The sequence below is a fragment of the Ursus arctos genome, unplaced genomic scaffold, assembly GCF_023065955.2.
Source record: "Ursus arctos isolate Adak ecotype North America unplaced genomic scaffold, UrsArc2.0 scaffold_23, whole genome shotgun sequence".
Taxonomy (NCBI): domain Eukaryota; kingdom Metazoa; phylum Chordata; class Mammalia; order Carnivora; family Ursidae; genus Ursus; species Ursus arctos.
Genome location: NW_026622908.1, coordinates 47,070,213 through 47,090,999, shown reverse-complemented (window position 1 = coordinate 47,090,999; position 20,787 = coordinate 47,070,213). Strand labels below are relative to the sequence as shown.

Genomic DNA, 20,787 nt, shown 5'->3' with positions numbered 1-20,787 from the left:
TGTCCGTGTGTTTATGTTGGGGGTGTCCTCGGGTCTCTGAGAGCAGAGCTAGAAGAGCCAGCCTGTGAAGGCCCACGTGGGGAGGAGGCAGTCGCGATGGGCCCCCAGGAGCCACTCGGGGGCCTTCCCTGGAAGGGACGCCTCAGGTGGTCCCACTGGGCGGAGTCAGCCAAGGGTCAGCAGCATGTGGCCCTCCAAGCCCTTGCCCATCCGAAGACCTGGACAGGTGGAGGGAACAGCATTCAGACAGGAGGGCAAGGCCATCCCTAGCAGCTCCGGCCTCAGGGCGGTGGGCAGGAGGGTCCCTGCGTCCCCTCGGTGTGTGGCTGTGGGCGTGCCTCTCCTGTCTTGGGTCCCGGTGGCCTTATCTCCAACCTGGAGGGACTGAGCGAGGTGCCAGTGGAAGCCTTCCAGGAGCCTCGGAGGACCCAGAGCCAGCATGGAGCCACATGGAGCTGGGATTGGGGCGTGTGAGTCTCCTGCTGGTCACGCTGTCGTCCCTGACTCGAAGCCTCCAGACGGCAGACGTCTGCGTCTCCCAGGGCTCACCCCTGTCCCGTGTGCTGGCCCACCAGCTGTTGCCCTGGGCCAAGCTGTCCCACGGACCCCACTGTCGGTGCTTGGGTCCGGAAGGAGGTGCCCGGCGGCCCCGACCCCTCTCCGTGTCTCGGTCTCCCTAATCTGAGGGTCAAGCAAGGGGACCATCAGAGGCCCGGGCGAGATGCTGCCCCCTGGAGTCCCGTGGACAGAAGGGCTGGGCTGCACTGGCGCAGGGCAGAGCGAGCTGTGAGCCGCACACAGAGCCCGGCCATGGCGGGGGGGGGAGGCCCCAGCTCCCGGGCAGATGGCAGAAGTGCGGCCCTGGACTTGGGGAGGGCCAGCCACTGGGGGCAATGTGGACCCTCCGCCGTCGAGATCCTGCTTGGGCTGGCACTTCCCTGGCCTGTTTGTCTCGTGTGCCCCAGGCCTGGTCACTAAGCTGGGCTCTGAAGTGACAGACTCCTGGCAGAGGACCCGCAGAGCCCTCCACTCCCTGGGGGCTCTGGGACCTCGGGCCACGTGCAGTGACTGTGGAGGCAGGTGCACCGGCGGCGAAGGACTTGTGCCCCAGACACCACGGACAGAGGGCGGCTGGGCTGGGGGAGTCGGGGTCCCAGGCTGGGGACCCCACAGCAACCAGCCCAGGGAGCGCCTTGGGCTGCACCCCCCGGGCCACCCAGTCCGTCCTGTCCGCCCTCCTCAGCCCGTCAGGAATGTCCCTGGCCGGGGGAGGGGGAGCAGGGGGGTTAAAAATAGAAGCTGACACTTCCTTGTCTCCTTCTCCAGACACGTCCCCCCATCCTCACCTCCTTAGGCCTCCTCCTCGGCTGTTCCTATACTTGGTAAGGGGCCTGCATGGGCACAGCCCCTTCCTGCCTGCCCCACGCGCCTGGCCACCCAGGCCCTGGCCAATGGGCTGCCAGGCAAGATCGAATGTCACTATAACATGAGGACGTGAGCGGAGCGGGCAGTGCCTGAGCCGGTCCTGTCCACAGGGAGCTCCAGCCCTTCTCTCCAGACTCAGCCACAGGTCGGTATGGCCCAGGGCTGGGCAGGGCTGGCCTGACATTCGAGGCACATCTGGGGTCCCGGGGTGCTGAGGGTCTAGGACGCCAAGTTTCCACATGTCTCCGCTCTGAGCATGGCAGCTTGGAGAACCCATGGAGCCACCCAGGGTCCCAAGGGTGTTGGCATAGAGGGAGATGTTGGGAAAGCCGTTCCAAACCACAGCCCGGCAGCCGGGGAGGCCCGAGGAGGCAGGTGGGGGCTCCCTGGAGGGAAGCAGGGCACAGGGCTGGGGGAGGTGCAGGTGTGGAGATGAAGAGCCCAGGAAGGCCACTGCCCACAGCTCTGAGGGCCGCCCGGTGCAGGTCCTGGCTCACCCCTGGGGCCATTTGGGCCTTTCTGTGGGGCTCCAGTAAGCTCAGGGGCTGAGGCCAGCTCCCCTCGGAAGCTGGGGGCTCTTGGCCTCAAGCGGTCATTGCCTCCAACCCCGCCATTTGTAGAGACAAACACGAGGGGTCTTGTATAATTCACCCCAGGAGCGGTTCCATGAGGAGAGGTGGCGGGGGGGGGGGGAGGGGGGCTCGGGGACAGCTCCCAGAGGTCAAGGACAGGAGCGAACAGGCCCAGGCCAGGGGCAGAGTGGGGACCTGGGATCTGTCCCGCTGCTCTGGACATATCCCACATCTGCCCACGGAGGAGGAGCACGTGCCCCAGAGGTCCCCCCCATGCTCCTTGCTGTCCTGCCCTCCCCGCTCCTCTTGCATGCTCTTGGCCATCTTGGGGGTATCCGGGCAAGGAGACCCTGCAGGGTAGAATGGGGGCCGAGGCTGTGTGGGGTGACGCAGCCAGGGGCCCACAGGCAGGGCCTCCCCCCCCATCTTGCTCCCCTCCCCCAGGAAGGAGGGAGGGTGGTTGTGTGTCTCCAAGGAGCTCTGACCTCAGGGGCTATTTTCACTCTACACCCCCCCCCCCACTCATGCTGAGGGCAGAGCACGAAATGGACAACTGACTTCCTTCCCAGCTGTCAAAATGCTGTCCCCTGCCCTCCGGCACACCCCACCCTGGCCCCTCCCCGACAGACAGCGAGCTGGGGGGACGGAGCCCCCCTGTGGGGTGGTCTTTGGGACTCCATTGGGCAGAGGGGCGGGATCCTGGAGAAGCCTCAGCTTCCCCCGGGTCAGTGAGGCCTTGCTGCCCCAACGCACAAGGAAGGGGCTTCCAGGCACCCTGCCTGGTGCCCCCTTGGACTCCAGCCCAGAAGGCAGGAGAGCAAGATGCAGGAGCTCAGGCGGGCCTGGGACACCTGCGGGGACCAGAGCCGGGGGCTGCCCTCACAGCCCCCCTCCCCGCGTCTTGGGTTTCTGGGCAGATGTGTCTTGGCTAATTTTGGTGCCTCTTTCTGGACGCCTCAGCTGCCACTGGCTTCTTAAAAATAACCAGCCCTGGGCTCAGGCCACCACCTCCCCCTCTTGAGGCCGCTGACAGGTGTAGGGCCCTGCCCAGGCCCTCGCTGACCCGCCCACCCTGGAGAGTGGCTGGGGGGTGGTGCTGGGCCCACCAGGAGGCTGAGGCCCCCGCTGCACACAGGCAGGAAGCTCTAACTTGAGGGGCAGCAGAGTCCTCTTTCAGGGAAGAGCCGTGTCTCGGCCGGGGTGCGGGGAGCAGAGATCTGTGGGTTAATTTTGCATGGAGCTTAAACTGCTCTGGGAATACGAACTTTCTTGCTGGGGGCTTCAGAAAGCTGTTCACACCTTAGCATGGGACGTGCACGCATCTTTAGACGGCGAGCTTGTGTTTTTCTTCTGCGGAGCTCCCTGGGGCGGGGGCCGCAGTGATTGTCTCCCACTAAGCTGCCATCTGTTGTCATGAACTCTGTGTTTTAAGCCCCGGGCCAACATTCGGATGCAGCTGCTCCGAGGGTTCCCAGGCCCCGGGCCTCCTCCGGCGTGTGTGGTGGCCAGCTCAAGGAGCGAGGGTCCCTGAGTGCTGGCCTGGTGCCGGCCACACCTGCACACGTGCGGCCGGGCCCGGGCAGAGAGCTTCCCTGCAGAAGTTGACAAATTCAAGAGCGTCCACGGGGCCTGGGAAAGCAGGCTGACGGGGGCCGGCCAGATGGGGCTGTCCGCTCAGTTCCCACTCAGGGCCCCGGGCTGGGGGACGCACAGAGAAACAGCCCAGACCCCGGCCCCAGGAGCTCGGGGCCCAATCTGCTCTGTGAGGGGGCGGGGGTGGGGGGAGACAAGGAGAATGGCTCACGCACCCTTGTGACTTTGGGAGAGAGGACTGCACAGGGGCTATGGGGGGCGCCCAGGGCACCCCTGTAGGAGACTGTTGTGTCCCCGCAGGAAAACATCAGTTGGGGAAGGGAGCTCTGGGCTCACACCAGGAGGGACTGTCAGGGGGACGGTGAGGCATGAAGACCCAGGAAGGTTCAGCACACCCCACTGGGGAAGCGGGGCTCTGTCATCTAGGGGTTCCTAGGGAACCCCCCAACCACCTCGGCCCAAAGGCAGAGACCATCAAGAAGGGGGTTTTGAGCCACACCAGCAGGACTTGTCTGCTGTCCAAAGCAGCGTGGACAAGCACCGTCCTCGGGGAATGCTACAGAGAGGATGTCTGCCCTGGGTGGGGGTGGACACCACGACCTTCCAACATCCCGTCCGGCCCCGGGATTCCGAGCTCCAGGCTGGAGCCAGGCCAGGAAGGGGGGCGGGGTGGGATCAGAGTCTGGGGAGAAGGGCTGGGGGGGGTGGCTGAGGAGGAGGCCCGCCCAAGGCCGGAGAGCTGGCCTCCACCCTGTCCTTGGATGTCCCCTCACACCCCCAGCCCTAGGAGCCCAACGCTCACCCCTTCCAGCACTTCTAGACCAAGGCCGTTCTGACTCTGGTCCTGTTCCTTCCCCCACAGAGACAGCCCCACCACCATGTCGGACGAGGAAGTGTGAGTACCAGTCCCAGCAGCCACCCACCCTGCGTGGGCCCCCTGGACCTGGGCTATGTGCGGAGGTCAGAGGACCCGCGGCTCTTAGCAGACACTTAGTGAAAGCCCAGCTTACCCGTTCTCTCTCTCTCTCTCTCTTCCTGCCCGTCCCCCACCCTTGGCCCCCAACAGTGAACAGGTCGAGGGTAAGTGTCAAACGATTCTCCCTCTGCATCCACCCCCGGTGGACAAGTGACACGTGGACAGGCCCGTCCGACCGTTGACAGCACACTTCTCCTTGGGAACCCCTGGTGGGAAGCCCAAGCTTTGCCACGTTGGCCGTGGTGGGCGCTAGACCGACCCCCTCTGAACACGGGCTCCCCACTCCCACCCCCGCACCTGGGGCCCCCTCTTCTTCCCAGGACACATCCCGAGACATGGTCCCATCTGAACCCAGCTCCTGTACGCCCAGCCTGCCCTGCAGAGCTGTCCAGGGCCACGTCCGGGCTGGGAACTCCAGGGCTGGCAGCCCCACCACACTCTCCCAGGGGGACCTGGGTGTCTAGACGCAGGCACCTCGTCCCCCACCCCAGCAGGATTCTAAAGGTGTCCAGAGCCCAAGGCCCCTTAGACCCCATCCTCGGTGGTTTGGGGTGGGGCAGCTGGCTCCCGGGGCCGCCTGCTAACACAGCTCCCGTGTTCTATCCCCTTGCAGAGCAGTACGAGGAAGAAGGTAATCCTGGCGGCCCCGCACGCCCCCCACACACACACTCCCCACCTTGACCCAGGCCACCCCGCTTTGCTCAGGACACGGCCTCACCCCCACTGGGCTTCTCGGGCTCCTGGACCCCATTCGTCGGTTAACTGCCTGTCCTCCTCATCGTTAATGACCGCTTGCTGTCACCGCTGATCTCCCACGTCTTCACCCGCTGATAGACACACACTCATTAATCGTTCATTAATACCCACCCTGGTAGTGCCGTGTGGACAGAGCTGACCTGTGCTTTACGACTCACCCTCACTAATACCAAGGCCCGGGTTGGGTGGACCCCGCTGCTCTCTTCCTCTCTCTGTCTCTGTGCCCCCACGTCTCTCCGCTTCCCCACCTTGGGGCCATAACCCCAGGCTCATCTAGAGACCCCTCCCTCGCGCGGCCTGGCGGCTGTGGAGCCTCCCGGTCGTGCCCGGGCAGGTGAGGGGTGCAGGGGCGCCGCCGCACCTGGGAACCACGCGGAGAGGCGGTTCTTAAGGCTGGGTGGGAGCTCCTCGGAAACCCCTGGCAGGCGCTCACCAGGCAGGGCTCAGCTGTGAGGCGCGCTGGGTGCTATGTTTTGAAAATATTTTGAAAACACTTGGCTACCCTAACAACGTGAGCAAAACATTTCTTTTTGTGCTGAAAAGGTGGAAAGACTCATTTCTGAGCGAGCTACGTGGTCCTGGGAGCCGTGGGCAGGAAGGGTCCCCTGCCCCCGTTCCCTCTAAGACCGTCAGTGTCCACATCACCTCGGACATGCACAGAGACCACATCACCCGCCCAGACCTTCCCGGGCTTTTCTTACCACAGTGGATTTCATCCCCTGTCCTCACTTCCGTCACCCGCAGAGCAGGACTTGGCTAGAGCCTCCTGCAAAGACACCACCATGCTGGGGCTGGCAGGCAGGCGGCGGGGTCCCAAGGCCCATCGGGGGTGCCTAGGCCCCAAGGAGGGAGCAGGAGCCCAGAGCCCCGGGGTCTCAGAGGTGGTCACAGGACAGAGGCAGGGTTTAGGCCCAGGGCTCCGGGGCTCGCCACCTCCAGCTCAGAGAGCCAGCTGCCCCTTCTCCTGGGGGCTGGCCTCCTTCCCCGCCACCCCGGAGGCACCCCTAAATGACTGTCCTTGTTTCCTCTCTCCCTCCCGCTCCCGCTGCTCCCACCTCAGAGGAGGCCCAGGAGGAAGGTAAGCGGGGTCCAGGACCCCGGCCCCCACAAGTACCCTCAGTCCTTCTGTGCCCCCCAGTGTGACCCCCCCCCAAGGACATGCAGTGTGCTCTTGGTCTGACCTCTCCTCTCTCCTCCCGCCGCCTGCCACCCGGTGCCCTCCATTTACAGAAGTCCATGAACCAGGTATGAGGACACACAGGACTTCTGGTCCCCATGTGGGGCCCAGAGTCTGGCTGGAGCCCACGCGGCGGGGGGGGGGGGGGGGGGGGGGCAGGGAGGCAGTGCGGTGCCAGCCAGCAAAGGACTCCCACATGTGGCCCTAATATCACCCACTAACCGTGGCCAATGCTTGACGAGAGTGGGGTGGTCCCCAAGAGCTAGGCACTCCCCGACTCAGGCTGGGCTGCAGATGGGGCTCATGCCCCCAGCGTAGGGACACCGGGTCGGTGGCAGGACTGCTGGACGGGCCTGGCCTCAGTGGCCCTGAAGCTATGCCTCTGGCCCAGGATGGGGAACTGAGAGCCCACAGCCGAATCTGACCCCTTGAGCAGGTCAGGGCCCCAGGCCAGAGGGCTCGTGAGCACAGGGTACTGGAGGAACAGCCCATCAGCCCCGGCAGGGACATTCCCCAGCCATCCCCCCCCGCCGACCTGCCCCGGGGCCAGTCCTTGGGATCCAGGGGGACAATGAGAGGGTTGGGAGCCTGTGCTTGGATCAGTGGTCAGAGCAGCTGAAGCTGGTGCCCACGTCTGTGTGCCCTCGGAGGCCAGAACAAGAAGGGCAGTGGGGGCAGGAAGTGGGGTGCCCTCTGGGCCTGATTCCCTGGGCAGCGGGCCCTGTCCTGCCGGCTCCTACGCCCCCTTCCCAGGCTGCAGCCAGAGCCTATAAGCCCCTGCCAGTCCCTGCTGGGGGTGGACAGGCGGGGACCCCAGTGTCCCTCACAGATCCACCCTTGAACCCTGGCTCCCCATCAGGTCAGCGAGGCAGGGACAGGATTTGGGGGCGGCGATGCCCACCAACACTGACCGTGTCTCACTGGCTTCCCGCATGCTCCCTGCCCCTTGTCTTCCACCACTGACCCTCCCGAATGTCGACCGGTGTTTCCATTAACCTCGGATCCTTCCTCCTTTGACCTCTTGTTCTGTGGCCCTCCCTCCCCCATGAAGTCCATGAACCAGGTATGTGCCATGACTTCAGTCCCGTGTGGGTGCCCGTGCACACGAGTGACCGCGTGTGAGTGTGAGCGGGAGCCCAGGCCCCGGCAGGAGCAAGAGGGGTGTGTAACCTACTCACGGTGTGGTCCCGCTCAGGCCCCGCTGCCTCTGCCCCTCTCGCCGCCCCTGCCTCAGCCTTTGCCTCGGCTCACGGCTGATTTTCTCTCTCCCCCACCCCACGGTGCTGTTCCTGCAGAGGAGGTCCAAGAAGGTACGTCCCTGCCCCTGTGCACATCCTGCACACCTCCCCTCTCCCTCGCTCCCTGCCTGACTCCCGCCACCTTCCCATGGGCTGGGGACACGGTGGGAAAGGTTGGGCCTGGGTGCAGGCTTCCTCCTGGCGCCCCAGCACACACCATTTGGGGGTGTGGGGATGAGACCCTTCCGGGGCCACCAGCAGGAAGGTGGGGGCGGCCAGCCCTGAGACTGAGTGCAGAGAACATGGTCCGAGAGGGTGCTGGCCTTGGGAGGAGGGTGCTGAGGTCCACTAGGACCCTCTGGACCACAAAGGGTCGGGTGGAGAAGAGCAGAGGAGGAGAGGCAGGACGGGCGCCTCCACCCTGCCCCGGATAACGCGTCAGAGAGGGGGAGTCAGGAGGGGTGAGGTTGAAGGGAGGGTGGAGGGCCAAGTGGGGTGAAGCAGAAAGTCAGGCTGAGGCCCGAGGCAGGACGGAAGCGACCTGGAACAGCCAGGGGCCTTGCGTGCAAAGGAGCAATCTGTCAGGTCCCGCATCCCACCCACCACCTGGGCCACAGCCAGACACACCCCGGTGTGAGGAGGCCCCTGGGTGGGCCGTGCCTGGGTGGAGGCCGGGGAGACGCAGGTTCGAGTCAGGGGCCCGAGTCAGGGAGCTCTCCTTGGCCCCTCCACTCAGTGGGGCCACGGGGGCCTCCAGGCTGGGCTGAACCGTGAGCACAACCCTGAGAGTGTGTTCCCTTCCCTGGCCCCAGAGAGGCCGCCTGCACGATGAAGGGGCGTGCTGGCCCCGGCGTGGGGCGGCAGACGCCCGGCTGTGCAGGTAGAGGCGTCCGGGGACTGAAGGCCTATAGGGACACAGGGTCAGCAGGCACCCTGGAAGCCACCCCGAGGCCGAGAGTCAGGCAGACAAGAGGGGGGTGCCAGGCTGCCCCCCGCTAGCCACTGTTGTAGGAGCTCTGCTGCCCGGCTCCTCTCCTGCCAGCTCTCGGCCTGCCCCCACAACCCCCCTGCACCCGGGGGCCGCTCCAGCTAGGCCCCTAGAGAAGGCGAGCACACCTCTGGGGCACCCATCTGCCCCACCAAGGCTTCCTTCTGCCCTTCCGTCAGGTTCCTTCTCCCAAAGCACCCCCTTTTCTGGCTCCGTTTCCCCAAGTTCACAGCCCCCCCCCCCCAAGATGCGGGGAGAGAGTGACTTCAAGCCCAGGTGCTAAATGGCCGAGGTGCTGTCTGTGGGCATGTGGCGGGCTCCTAAGCTCCCGGGGAACCAGAGCTGAGGGGGCACAAGGGGGACACACCGAGTGCACGTGCAGCTGGCCCCCCAGCCCCCGGCCTGGGCTGCCACGGGCAGAGGAGGGAGGGCAGGAGAGCAAACACAAGCTCTCAGCCAAGCCTCCTTGGGTTCAGCTAGGCCGAGAGCCTGGAGCAGAGACGGAGGGATGAGGGCAAGACCCTGCTTGGCTGTGCGGACCCCAGGCTGTGACCCGGCCAGGCAGGAACTCCCCGAAGCCTGGGGGTGGGGGTGATCAGAGGAAGCAGCTCCACCTGTGGGCAGCCAGGCCCACGCAGACAGGTGGGAGCTCGTCCCAGGCCTGGGGGCCCACATGGACGGCCACACAGCAGGCCCCAGGAGGTAGCAGAGGGAGAGCTGGGGGGCCCCATCCAGCCTCAGGAAGAGAAGCCTCTTAAGGTTCCCGAGGGAGGTCAGGAATCCCTTCACCCTGGGGAGCGATCCGGCCTGGGCCCCACGGCCCGCTGTGGGGGGCTCGACCTGAGAGCTCACCTTGGGCCCTTTGCTTTGGGCTGGGACTAGCAAGGCTTCCACGGCCTGAGGCACCAAAGGCCTTCATCACCCTGGTTGTTCCAGACCTGCCGGCTTACCCACCGAAACCCAGGAGTCTGGCCCCACGGACCACACACCCCAGCTCCAAGGCTGCAACGTTAGGGAGGGTCTCCGCTTTCCAGGGTGGGCTCTGGCAGCCCCCCGTGGAAACTCTCAAGGCAGCCAGCTCCTCCGCCTGGTCCCCACACAGCAGGGCACTGACGGGGTCCAGGCCAGGGCATACCCAGGGAAGAGGGGTCCAGGTGCTGCCCCGGCTGGCGCCGGCCCCCATGGCCCACACCCCGTGGCCACCGCTTGTGCCCCTGCAGCCCGCTGGCTCCTCTCCTGTGGTGCGTGTCTGCCCGCTGAAGGAGCAGAGGGAGGACGAGGAAGGTGAGGGCAGCGGGTCTGCTGGCCTCAGCACTTCCAGGCTGTGCTGGACAGACTCTGAGATGGAGAGGAGCCACTGGTTCTCCACCTACCCTCGCCCACCTGTCTGTCCTCCTCTTCTCTTTTCCTGGGGTTGGGCCTGGCTGTCCCGCAGGGCGTCCTCCATGGGGCTCTGCGGCCCAGGTCTGACACGTGCCGCCCTACTCCCCAGCTTCTGCCCCGCACAGAAGTGGGGTGGTCAGTGAGGACTGGCCAGCAGACCAGGGGCCTGGACCGGGGCTGCATCCTCCCCTCCCCCCTCAGCCCCTATTTCTGCCCCCTCCCATCAGACCACCTTCCTTCCTCCTTCCTCCTGCCCTGCCTGGCCCCTGAGGACTCCGTGGCTCTGGGTCCCAATCCCTCCTTCCTCCCGCATTCCCCCTCCTGGGCCACGTCCTGGTGCATGCACCCTGAGCTCTCCTGCTGGGACCCTACAGGGACCTTCTCTTACTGCTGGCAGGACAGGAGCATGGGTGGTAGGCTCAGCTGGAGAGGGAGAAGCAGGTGGGCGTCCAGGCAGGAGCCCCCAATCCCTAGGTGGGGGCGCCCTCAGGGGCCTGTGGGCAGGAGCAGGCCACCTCACACCCCACTCACTGGGTTTCTCTTCCTTCTCCCCATGCCGGCGCCGTGGTGGCCAGAGGAGAAGCCAAGACCCAGGTGAGTGTGGTCCCCAGGCAGGGCCGGACGCCGAGGGGTGGGGGCAGGGGGAGGCCTGGAGGACTAGGACCAAGGTCACCTGGGAAACTGGGGTCCCACGGAAGACAGCGCATTTGCACTCTGTGGGGGATGTACCTCAAACCCATGAAAGAAAGTGGCCGCGTCTTTGCTCCTTGATTTGGTGTTTAAAGCTCTAGGTGTCTGGTGAAGGCCCCTGATGAAAATGGGATATTTGGGACAGCTGGTGCCCTCCCCCAACAGGTGGGGAGCGGAGTTCACCTGGGTGCTTCTTCCCCAGCAAGGAGCAGAGATGAACTCTGGGGGTCCAGGGGGTGTGTCTGTGTCCTGGCTGTCCAGTGTGGGCAAGGAGGACTCCCTGCAGGAGGAGGCAGGGGGCCCAGGAAGAACGGGGGGCAGGGGGCTGGGGGAGACGGGGCAGAGAGAGGGCGACACCGCGGAGCTCCCTCCTGGGCTCCCTGGACCCCGCGACTGCTGGCCTGCCGTGGGGTCCCCCCAGGCCCTGGTGGAGAGGCAGCCCTGAGAAGCAGTGGAGGGAGGGTCTTGTCCCCACGGCCCCTTCAGAACAGAGCCGCCAGGGGACCTGCCATCTTTCCCTGCCCTGGGGCCTCTGGGGAGCCATCGCCCTCAGCTGGAGGGTCTTTCCCTCGTTTTACCCACTTGCGAGCATTTCAGAGATTTTGTTTTTTAAACCAACGATTCTAACTTTTCTGTGTCCGATGAGCACTTTCAAGACCGCGATGCGTGGCTCACCCGCCTGGTCCCGCTCCATGTCCCGCCTGCGCTCTGCCCTGCGGGGCCGGACCTGCAGCGCACACCCAGCAGCGCGTCCGGGCTGTGCTCCCGCGTGGGGCGCCCTCGGGGGTCTGCGGGCACCGCGGCGTGTCAGGGGCTCGGCCAGCACGCTTCCATCCCCTGCACTTTATTTTTCAGCAATTTTAAATAACGCTGCTGGGTCCCAGATATTTTCTAGTTTTAAAAAAATGTTTGTGTTTTCATTATGAAAATAAAACACCTCATTAAAGAAAATTTGGAAAATACGTAAAAGTCCAATGAAGAAAAAAAAATCGTCTATAACTCTCCCGGCCCGCCAGCCAGACTGCGGGAAGGCACAGGGGGGGAATAAAAGCCCTGCTTCTTCCTCCTCTTTCCGTGCGTAGGGCTCGGAAAAAAAGATTTAAACTCTGAGCTGTTTTTCAAACATCGTACTGTCCATACAACCTTCAATTCTGCTTTTTTAAAATTTAGCACTATTCATAAGTATTTTTCCGTGTTTTTACATAGTCTTCTTAAATATTTTGAATGGCCACATAATATTCCATCATTTGGACAAACCATAAGTTTTCTAACCGTTCCTCTTCTGCGGGACATTAAGGCTTTCCCCAATATTTTACTATCATAAATAATGCTGGGTGGAAAGCATTTTCCGTCTTTCGGGTTATTTCCCTAGGCCACATTCCCAGAACTGGAATTACTGGGTCAAAGAGTATGAACGGTCTTCAGGCTTTTGACGTTCGCTGCCAAATTGCTTTCCATGGGGGCCGTGCCAGCGCGGGCTCTGCCGTGGACGTGAGCAGGTCTGCCCCGCGCCGCTGCTGCGCCCGGGGACACTGATGGATGAGGGGGGCCTCTCAGGGCCGCTTTTGTTCGCACGCCTCCGATGGCTCCAGGAGCGCCGTCCTGCGCGCTTGCTAACTGGCCGCCTCTCTTCCCGAGACTTGGCAGCACGCGCCTCCTGCCCATTTATCTAACGGCAGAGACGTCTCCACGTGTTCTCAGCCATCGGCTTGCACAAGGATATAAGTCTTCTCTGTGCTTGCTGAAAATATTTTTCTAGTCTGGGTTGGGGTTTTTTTTTTTCCCCTTTCAATTTTTGCTTTTTTTTTTTTTTTCACATACATAAGTTTTTCATTTGCGTGGAGTCGTCTGGCTATCTTTCCCCTACCGGGAACTTCTGGTGCTTCTGAGCTTAGGAAAGCCTCTCCCGTTCCAGCATTTGGGTCCATACTCAGTTCCTCGTTCTTCTGTGGCTTGTTTTGAAAAACCGTGTTGTTTTAACTCTTTGCTCCATCTGGAATGTACGGGGGCCAGGCCCGGGGCAGACAGCAGGTTACAGCCGGCTGGATCCGGGGGTCTCATTTCTTCCCCAAACTGCTTTCTGCCCAGCCCCCTTCCTTTCGCTCCCCAGAAAGAAAGATTCAAGAGGGGTCAGAGACCTGCAAAGGGTCATGACAGCCATTCCTGACCACAGAGGCCAACACCCCTTGGGGGCCTGCAGTAACCAGTCTGCCTCTGGCCTGCCCTAGCTGCATTTCTTTATTTGTTTGAGAAAGAAAGCAAGAGTGCCCTTCCTGGACAGGCTGGGGGTGAAGCAGCCCTTTCGATGTCCAGATGTTGCCAAAACAGAGGGACATCAAGAGACTGAAACGTTCTCAAAGGGGTCAGGCCACTCTGGGGATGGTGGATTATACATCTGACCAGAGTAAAGGTCAGGCAGTGTGTCCTCAGCTGGGTGCATGGGCGAGAGGGCAGGAGGGCCAGTCCCCTGGTAGGGTCTCCACCTGCCCCTGCTCACGAGCCTCTCTCTTCTTCAGACTCACTGCTCCTAAGATCCCGGAAGGGGAGAAAGTAGACTTCGATGTAAGTTTATGGGACCTGGGACCCGGATCAACATGGCCTCCGCCCTCCAAACCCTAGCCTTCAGGCTCCAGACCTATGAATGTCATCTGCTCTCAAGCAGCCAGAGCTAGCACTTTCTGGTTGCAGGCAATTAATTTATTTCTGGACCAGAGGAAACTCCCACATATCAGACATCTGTCTTCCCTCCTCTCCCACCCATGCATCCATCCATCATCCATCCATCATCCATCCACCCACCTATCCATCCATCATCCATCCATTCATCCATCCACCCACCTATCCATCCATCATCCATCCATCATCCATCCACCCACCTATCCATTCATCATCCATCCATCCATCCATCATCCATCCATCCATCCATCATCCATCCATCCATCCATCCATCCATATCCATCCATATCCATCCATCATCCATCCATCCATCTATATCCATCCATCATCCATCCATCCATCCATCCATCATCTATATCCATCCATCATCCATCCATCCATCCATCCACCCACCTATCCATCCATCATCCATCCATCCATCCATCATCCATCCATCCATCTATATCCATCCATCATCCATCCATCCATCCATCCATCCATCCATCCATCCATCCATCTATATCCATCCATCATCCATCCATCCATCCATCATCCATCCATCCATCCATCCATCCATCCATCCATCCATCTATATCCATCCATCATCCATCCATCCATCCATCCACCCACCTATCCATCCATCATCCATCCATCCATCCATCATCCATCCATCATCCATCCATCCATCCATCCATCCATCCATCCATTTATATCCATCCATCATCCATCCATCCATCCATCCATCCATCCATCTATATCCATCCATCATCCATCCATCATCCATCCATCCATCCATCCATCCATCCATCCATCCATCTATATCCATCCATCATCCATCCATCCATCCATCCACCCATCCATCTATATCCATCCATCATCCATCCATCATCCATCCATCCATCCATCCATCCATCCATCCATCCATCTATATCCATCCATCATCCATCCATCCATCCATCCACCCACCTATCCATCCATCATCCATCCATCCATCCATCATCCATCCATCCATCATCCATCCATCCATCCATCCACCCACCTATCCATCCATCATCCATCCATCCATCATCCAGCCAGCCAGCCAGCCATCCACCCACCCATCTATCCATCAACCATTCATCATCCACCCATCCACCCATCCATCTATTTAACAAACTACCTCATTCACCAGTTTCCTCTCTGTCTGGCCCATGCAGAATATCTCTGGGGATGACCAAAGAGCCAAGTCAGAGCCAGTCCATCCCAGGGTGCTGATGACCTCAGGGCTGTGCAGGGCCTGGACTCACCCACAGGGAGGGTACCATTACTACCCTGGAGCTAAGGTATCAGGCAGCCTCTGGCCCCCAGGAGGGCAGCAGCCATGGGGACATGGTGAGGGCAAAAGGTCCCTTGCCACCCTCAGCTTTCATGGTGGCCAGAGGAGCCAGGGCGTCCCTGCTGGAGCACAGGAAGGGACCGCCTGCCACACGGTGGGCCAGGCAGGATGAGGTTTGAGAGAAGGGACCTCTTCTGCCCGCAGGACATCCAGAAGAAGCGCCAGAACAAGGACCTCATGGAGCTACAGGCTCTCATCGACAGCCACTTTGAAGCGCGCAAGAAGGAGGAAGAGGAGCTGATTGCCCTCAAAGAGCGGATTGTGAGTACGGCAGTTCTAGGTGGAGGTGGGGGTGCCAGGCGCCCTGGGGAGGGGCCCTGGGGTCGGCGGGCCTGGGCCGACCCGCTCCTCTGGCCGCAGGAGAAACGCCGTGCGGAGAGGGCTGAGCAGCAGAGAATCCGCGCTGAGAAGGAGAGGGAGCGTCAGAACAGACTGGCGGTGAGGCCCAGGGCCCCTCTCCCTCCGCAGACCCCAAACCTATGACCAGAGAAAGTTTCCTTGTCCTCCTCCTGAGCGTCCCCCTGACGCCGTCAGGGACCGGAGATACTACCTAAGTTGCCCATGTCCCGCAGAACTTGCAGAAAGTGCTAAGCCCAGGGTGGGGCCTTGAAGCCTGCCCGGTGGGGGGAGAGCTGGCCCGGCCCAGCACTGAGGCCTTGGGGACGGGGTCTCCGCAGGAAGAGAAAGCCCGGAGGGAGGAGGAGGATGCCAAGAGGAGAGCCGAGGACGACTTGAAGAAGAAGAAGGCCCTGTCCTCCATGGGCGCCAACTACAGCAGTTACCTGGCCAAGGTGAGCACGGGCCTCCGTCTGCACCCCAGCCACTGCCAGGGAGCCGTGCGATGCTCCCTCCTGAGGCCAGGCCCCTCCGCCCTGTCCCCTCAGGCCGACCAGAAGAGAGGCAAGAAGCAGACTGCCCGGGAGATGAAGAAGAAGGTTCTGGCAGAGAGACGCAAGCCGCTCAACATTGACCACCTCGGCGAGGACAAGCTGAGGTAGGGCCGGGTGTCACGGCCCTGGGGCAGCGGCTGGCGCATCCCAAGCCCGCCAGCCTCAGAGGTTCCTGGGAGAACCTGGGCTGGCTCTCCGTGGCGGCTGGAGGGGGACAGCGGGTGGCCTGGGCCCCAGGGCTTACCCAGCCAAGCCGCACCTTTGCCACTCTCCCAGGGACAAGGCCAAGGAGCTCTGGGAGACCCTCTACCAACTGGAGATCGACAAGTTCGAGTTTGGGGAGAAGCTGAAGCGCCAGAAATACGATGTGAGTGCAGACACTCTGCAGTTCGGGCCCCACGGGCTCAGCTGCCCCCCTGCGTCCCCACAGCCTTGCGCCCTGAGAAGCCCAGGCTGGCCATCCCTGTGGACCCTGGTTGGGGCCACTGTCTTGCCGGAGACTGTGGCTGGGGTGCCCTCTGAGCCCCCCTCCATGCCCCAGGCAATCGGCCCTGCTCCGAGGGCCACAAGAGAGAGCAGAGGGCTCAGCGGCCTCGGGGTCCAGTTTCCGAGTCGCCTGGGACTTGCGGAAAGCCCACCCCAGTAGCAGTAGGTTTCTTGGGCACAGGGGTGGCCTCCCTCACAGCCTTCTCTGCAAAGCCAGTCCCAGCCGTGCCCGCCAGAGACATCTGCTTCCTCCAAGCCCCTCGGGGGCCCGGGCTCGGTCCCCGAACTGTCACCTTGTCGGGTCAGAGCAGGCAGAAGGGCGTCTCACGCCCCCGCCTGGCAGCTGGGAAAGGGGTCTGGGACTGAGCCATCTGGGGGGTGGCTGCCCAGAGTTGCCCGGGAGGGGCTCACAACCAGAACAACAGTCCTGTGCAGTTACCGTCCCCTCGGAAGCCCTTCGGGCCCTGGGGAGAGGGTGCCGTCCTGGCAACCAACATGCTCCGTGCAAACCCAGACACCTCCAACTTCCCCATCGGAGGCACAGTCCCCGGCCTCAGTGTCCTCCAGGGTCCCTGGTGGGAGACAATTCACCCCGGAGGGGCGTCTCCCATGGCCGTCTCTACAGGCCACTATGATAGAGTGTGTCCAGTGCCTGGTGACTCCTGACTCCTCAGGAGCCGTGCCCTGGGGCAATTCACCTGGTCCTTCTGTGCCTCAGTTTGCTCACCTCCACCCGGAAGAGCACCCTCGTAGCGGCCCTGGGGCTGCCCCCGGGAGCACACGCTTCCCTGAGTTTCCACAGCGTCCAGGATTGGGGACAGCCCTGCCCTCTCCCAATGGTCCCCTGGGAGGGTTGTCTTGCAGAAGCAGGCGTCCCCTGCACACAGCCCCACTCTGGGTCCATGGGGCTGAGTCAGAGACCCACTGCCTTCTGACACGTGTGCACGGCCCACGGTGGGTCCCTGGGGGGCTGGAAGGGCCATGAGGGCCCGGGTGTAGGCTAGCCCAGCACACAGCAAGGCCCCGAAGCCTCAGCCACCCGCCCAGCCCGCTAACCGTCTTGGTCTTTCTAGATCATGAACATGAGGGCCAGAGTGGAGATGCTGGCCAAGTTGTAAGTAGCCAGAGTCCCCCCGGACCAGGCTCGTGGTGTGCGATGCACGGTGAGCCTCTCGCATGGCAAAGCCGGTTCGTTGCGGATGGCGGCGGCGGGCACGGAGATGATGGAGGCTGGCCTCCCGCCCCACCTCCTCCCCACCCCTGCAGCCGTGGCTTGGGAGGCTGACCTGCTGCCCTTGCTGGCAGGTGGGGGAAGGGCTTTGCCTTCCCCTGAGCCTCTCCTCCGGGCGGTCAGGAGGAGGGAGCCGTTGGGCGAAGGAGCCAGTGGGCCGTAGGGCTGGCCACTCAGTAGCTACCAGAGTCAGGGGCTCTGCCAACCTCGCCTCCCTCCCCGTGCCCCCGCCCCACATCCAGCCGCAGCCCGCAGGTAAGTGGCCAGCTCCGGAGCTGCTGTGTGTCTTGGCCCGGGTCTGCAGTGCGGGCCACCAAAAGTAAGTCAGAGGCAAGAGTCGCAAGGGCCAAGGGCCGGTGTCTTCGCCCGGCGGAGCCGGGACACAGTAAGGGAGTGAGCGGTGCCGGCGTGGCCGCGGGGCTCGGCTGAAGAAGGGCACGCTGGCCGCAACCGGCCTGGCCCCGCTCCGACCTGCCAGGTAAGTCACCTGTGTTGTTCACAGATCACCAACCTCAGGAGCCGCATCGATCAGGCCCAGAAGCAGTGAGTAGCCCTTCTGCCCGGTGCTCTGTGCCGGGCGTGTGGCCCCACGGGGCTGGCCGCCGCCGCCCAAACCTGGGCCCAGCGATTTCGGCCGGTCCCGGGGCGGCCGACCCCCAGCAGAGCAGTAACCAGCCTAACCAGCGGCCGCGGGAGTCCGCACGTCTGGGCCCTGCACCCCCGGACCTGCAGCCTCCTTCGGCTCCCTCCTCACCCCAGAGCCTAGGAGGAGGCCGACTGTGGGGAGGGTCAGCCGTAGGCCCCGGGGACATGGTGGTCCTGGGCCACCTCCCCAGCAGCCCGGCAAAGGCAGACGGGGCTCCTGGACATCCCAGCACAGTGCCCCCTCAGAGGGGAGCTGGCACGGGCCATCAGAAGCCCGGGCTTTGTCACGGGTCTCCCTGCAGCCTCAGCGGAGCCTCTGGCTCCTCGGGACCGTGAACCTTCTGTCCGTAAGGTGACCCCGGGGTCTGCGGCACCCCTGAGCACAGCTGCTGGGCAAGGCCTGGAGAAGCCCGCCTGTTGCTCGCCCCCGAGGGCCTGTGCTCCGTGGCCACCTGCCCTGGGCTGCTGCCTCCCAGCCTGGCCGCTGAGCCGGTTCCCAGCCCACACAGTGCAGTGTCCCCGGGACTGCTTCCACGGGGGTTTCCCTCCCTCCTCCACTGGCCCCTGCCCCCTTGCCGCTCCCAGGGCTGGGCTCCTCCACCCCGGGGGGGCCCTGTGAAGGTGACCCCCTCCTCCCTGGGCTCTGTTGGGTGCGGCTGATGCGGGCCTTGTGAGAGCCCTTCCGTGTGTGTGCATGTGTGTAAGGGTTCTTGGGCTGACCCCTGCAGGACATGGGCCATGGGCACGGCCACCGGTGCCAGGGCTTCTCCCAAAGCCAGCCTTGGGAACTGCATGGCCTTCTCCAGCCAGAAGTCGTCCCAAAGGGTTGGCTTCTGGTCCCCACACACCCTGTTCCCACCCGTGGCACCCTGACCCAGCACCCAGCCCCCTCCTGGCTCCCTGGTGTGCAAAGGGCCTCAGACAGACAGGGAAGGCTCTAAGGACGGCCACCCTGCAGGGTGCTGACCTCTTACCCAGCTCCCTCCTCTGTTGTCAGCTCTAACAACTGACTGGAGGGCCGGGGCAGAGGCCTCCCAGGCCCTGCGTCTACCAGGCCTGGCTTGCCGGCCCAGAGTCAGGGACCGAGGTTGCTGACTGTCCAGAGCCTCTCCTGCCCCAGGAGGCGATGAGCCAGGAGGCTCTGTCCAAGCCACAGGAACTGGGACGATGAGAGCCGTCTGCAGAGACGGCTTCCCTAGCAGGCCTGGGGTCTGCCCGAGGTGGTGCCCAGGAGCCCAAGCTTCTGGCAGGGATTGGGGGGTGTCCTGTGCTAGCTGGTGCCTCCACTAACCACACTAACTGTCCCAGCACAAGGCGCCCAGGCCCAGCCAGGCCAGGTACAGGTGAGTCACCGGTGCTTGGAATGTGTGCCCGGGGCTTCGAGGCCAGACTGGGCACTTCACCCTGATCGCAGCCTGGGCGGGCAGAGCTGTCAGGGTGTCAGAGCGGTCATGGGCGGGTCTGCGGGAGGCCGAAGAAGGGCTGGGCGGGGGGCCCAAACACCCAGCTGCTGAAGATCAACTTGCTTCCATCTGCAGTAGCAAGAAGGCCGGAGCCCCGGCCAAGGGCAAAGTCGGAGGGCGCTGGAAGTGAAGCAGCCGAAGAGGTTCCCAGAGGCAGAGACCCTCGGCCCGCGCAGCCCGTGCGGCAGCATCCAGCCCCCAGGCCTGGGGGCGGAGGGCCCAGCCCCGAGCACCCCCCTTGTCTCTGTCCTGGCCGCCCCCATCTCCCGGGGTCTGTGAATAAAGCTGGCAGACTCCCCTCCACCAAGTGTGTGCTGGCTCTTGGACAGGGGCGCTGGGGGCGCGGACAGGAGGAGGGGGCCAAGCAGACAGGCAGGGAGGACAGAAGCACAGATTGGGGCCCAAGGGACACTGGGAGCTCCCTTTAGGGGTCAGGGCACATGGCCCCATGGGGTCTGGGACTCCCCACCCGGCTCTGCCAGTGGCTTCCACATCTGCCCCCACTTCCCTGCAAGCCCCGGGGACCCTCAGTTCCCCACCGCAGCCCGGGTCTTTGCCCCCCGTGAGCAGCCCCCCACCGCCGAGTCTGCTCTGAAGCCGGCTTGGGCTAGAAGAGCTTTGCCTTTGGAGAGCCTGGGGGAGGGGAGCGGGAACACACTGGGAGACCTTACACCCGTCCCCCGGAAATGTGGGGGCAGAAGCAGGGTCCAGAACAAGGGGGCGCACACAGCCTGAGGGGCCTTTCGCCCCCAGAGGAAAGGAGCAGGAAAGCACGTGTCTAGAGAGCAGACTCAGCAAACACAGACCGTTCTTTCTATATTATAAGAGAACACAGTGCACAACTGTGTAATAAATTTGAAAATCCTGACCAAACAGAATTATGGAAAATATAAATCACAAAAATTGGATGAAGACGTAGAGCCTTGCACAGCGGAGTATTCATGGAGGAAGCTTTCAGAGTCCGGAGCCGCCCCTCCGGAGAGGCTCTGCAGAGTGGAGGGAAAGAGGGAGTGCACCCTGGGGTCTGCCACGGGTGGCGGGACCCCAACAACAAGGGCGAGCCCCCAGAGAGCACATGCACACGTGTGCCCACCCCAACACACATCCCGCGTGGGGGCACACCCCCTACATATGCCTTCCATTCACCAGCACACGCTTGCCCCACCGACGTGCACCCCCAGCTCCACGCGCCACACCTATACGCAGACACGCTAACCGCTAACGGCCAATGAGCTTTGCTGCGG

The 20,787-nt window shown here is 63.0% G+C and overlaps 1 protein-coding gene across 3 annotated transcripts; it reads left to right on the top strand.

Annotated features, from left to right (window-relative positions):
- The first annotated feature begins 5,179 nt into the window (after positions 1–5,179).
- On the top strand, positions 5,180–19,846 carry TNNT3 (troponin T3, fast skeletal type). Of its 3 annotated transcripts, none has more exons than XM_044378358.3 (11): positions 6,383–6,400; positions 7,795–7,809; positions 10,684–10,702; positions 13,315–13,360; positions 14,973–15,089; positions 15,189–15,266; positions 15,506–15,619; positions 15,713–15,822; positions 15,995–16,085; positions 17,938–17,978; positions 19,619–19,846. In XM_044378358.3, exons 5-11 carry the CDS (start codon positions 15,006–15,008, stop codon positions 19,671–19,673), a joined length of 573 nt encoding a protein of 190 aa, XP_044234293.2. In that variant the 5' UTR covers positions 6,383–6,400; positions 7,795–7,809; positions 10,684–10,702; positions 13,315–13,360; positions 14,973–15,005; the 3' UTR covers positions 19,674–19,846. The 3 variants fall into 3 exon arrangements, with proteins under 3 accessions (XP_057173059.1, XP_044234293.2, XP_044234294.2); XM_044378359.3 differs by lacking the exon at positions 17,938–17,978 and adding an exon at positions 17,278–17,318; XM_057317076.1 differs by adding an exon at positions 5,180–5,197 and having other exon boundaries at positions 15,995–19,846.
- The last annotated feature ends 941 nt before the right edge of the window (positions 19,847–20,787 follow it).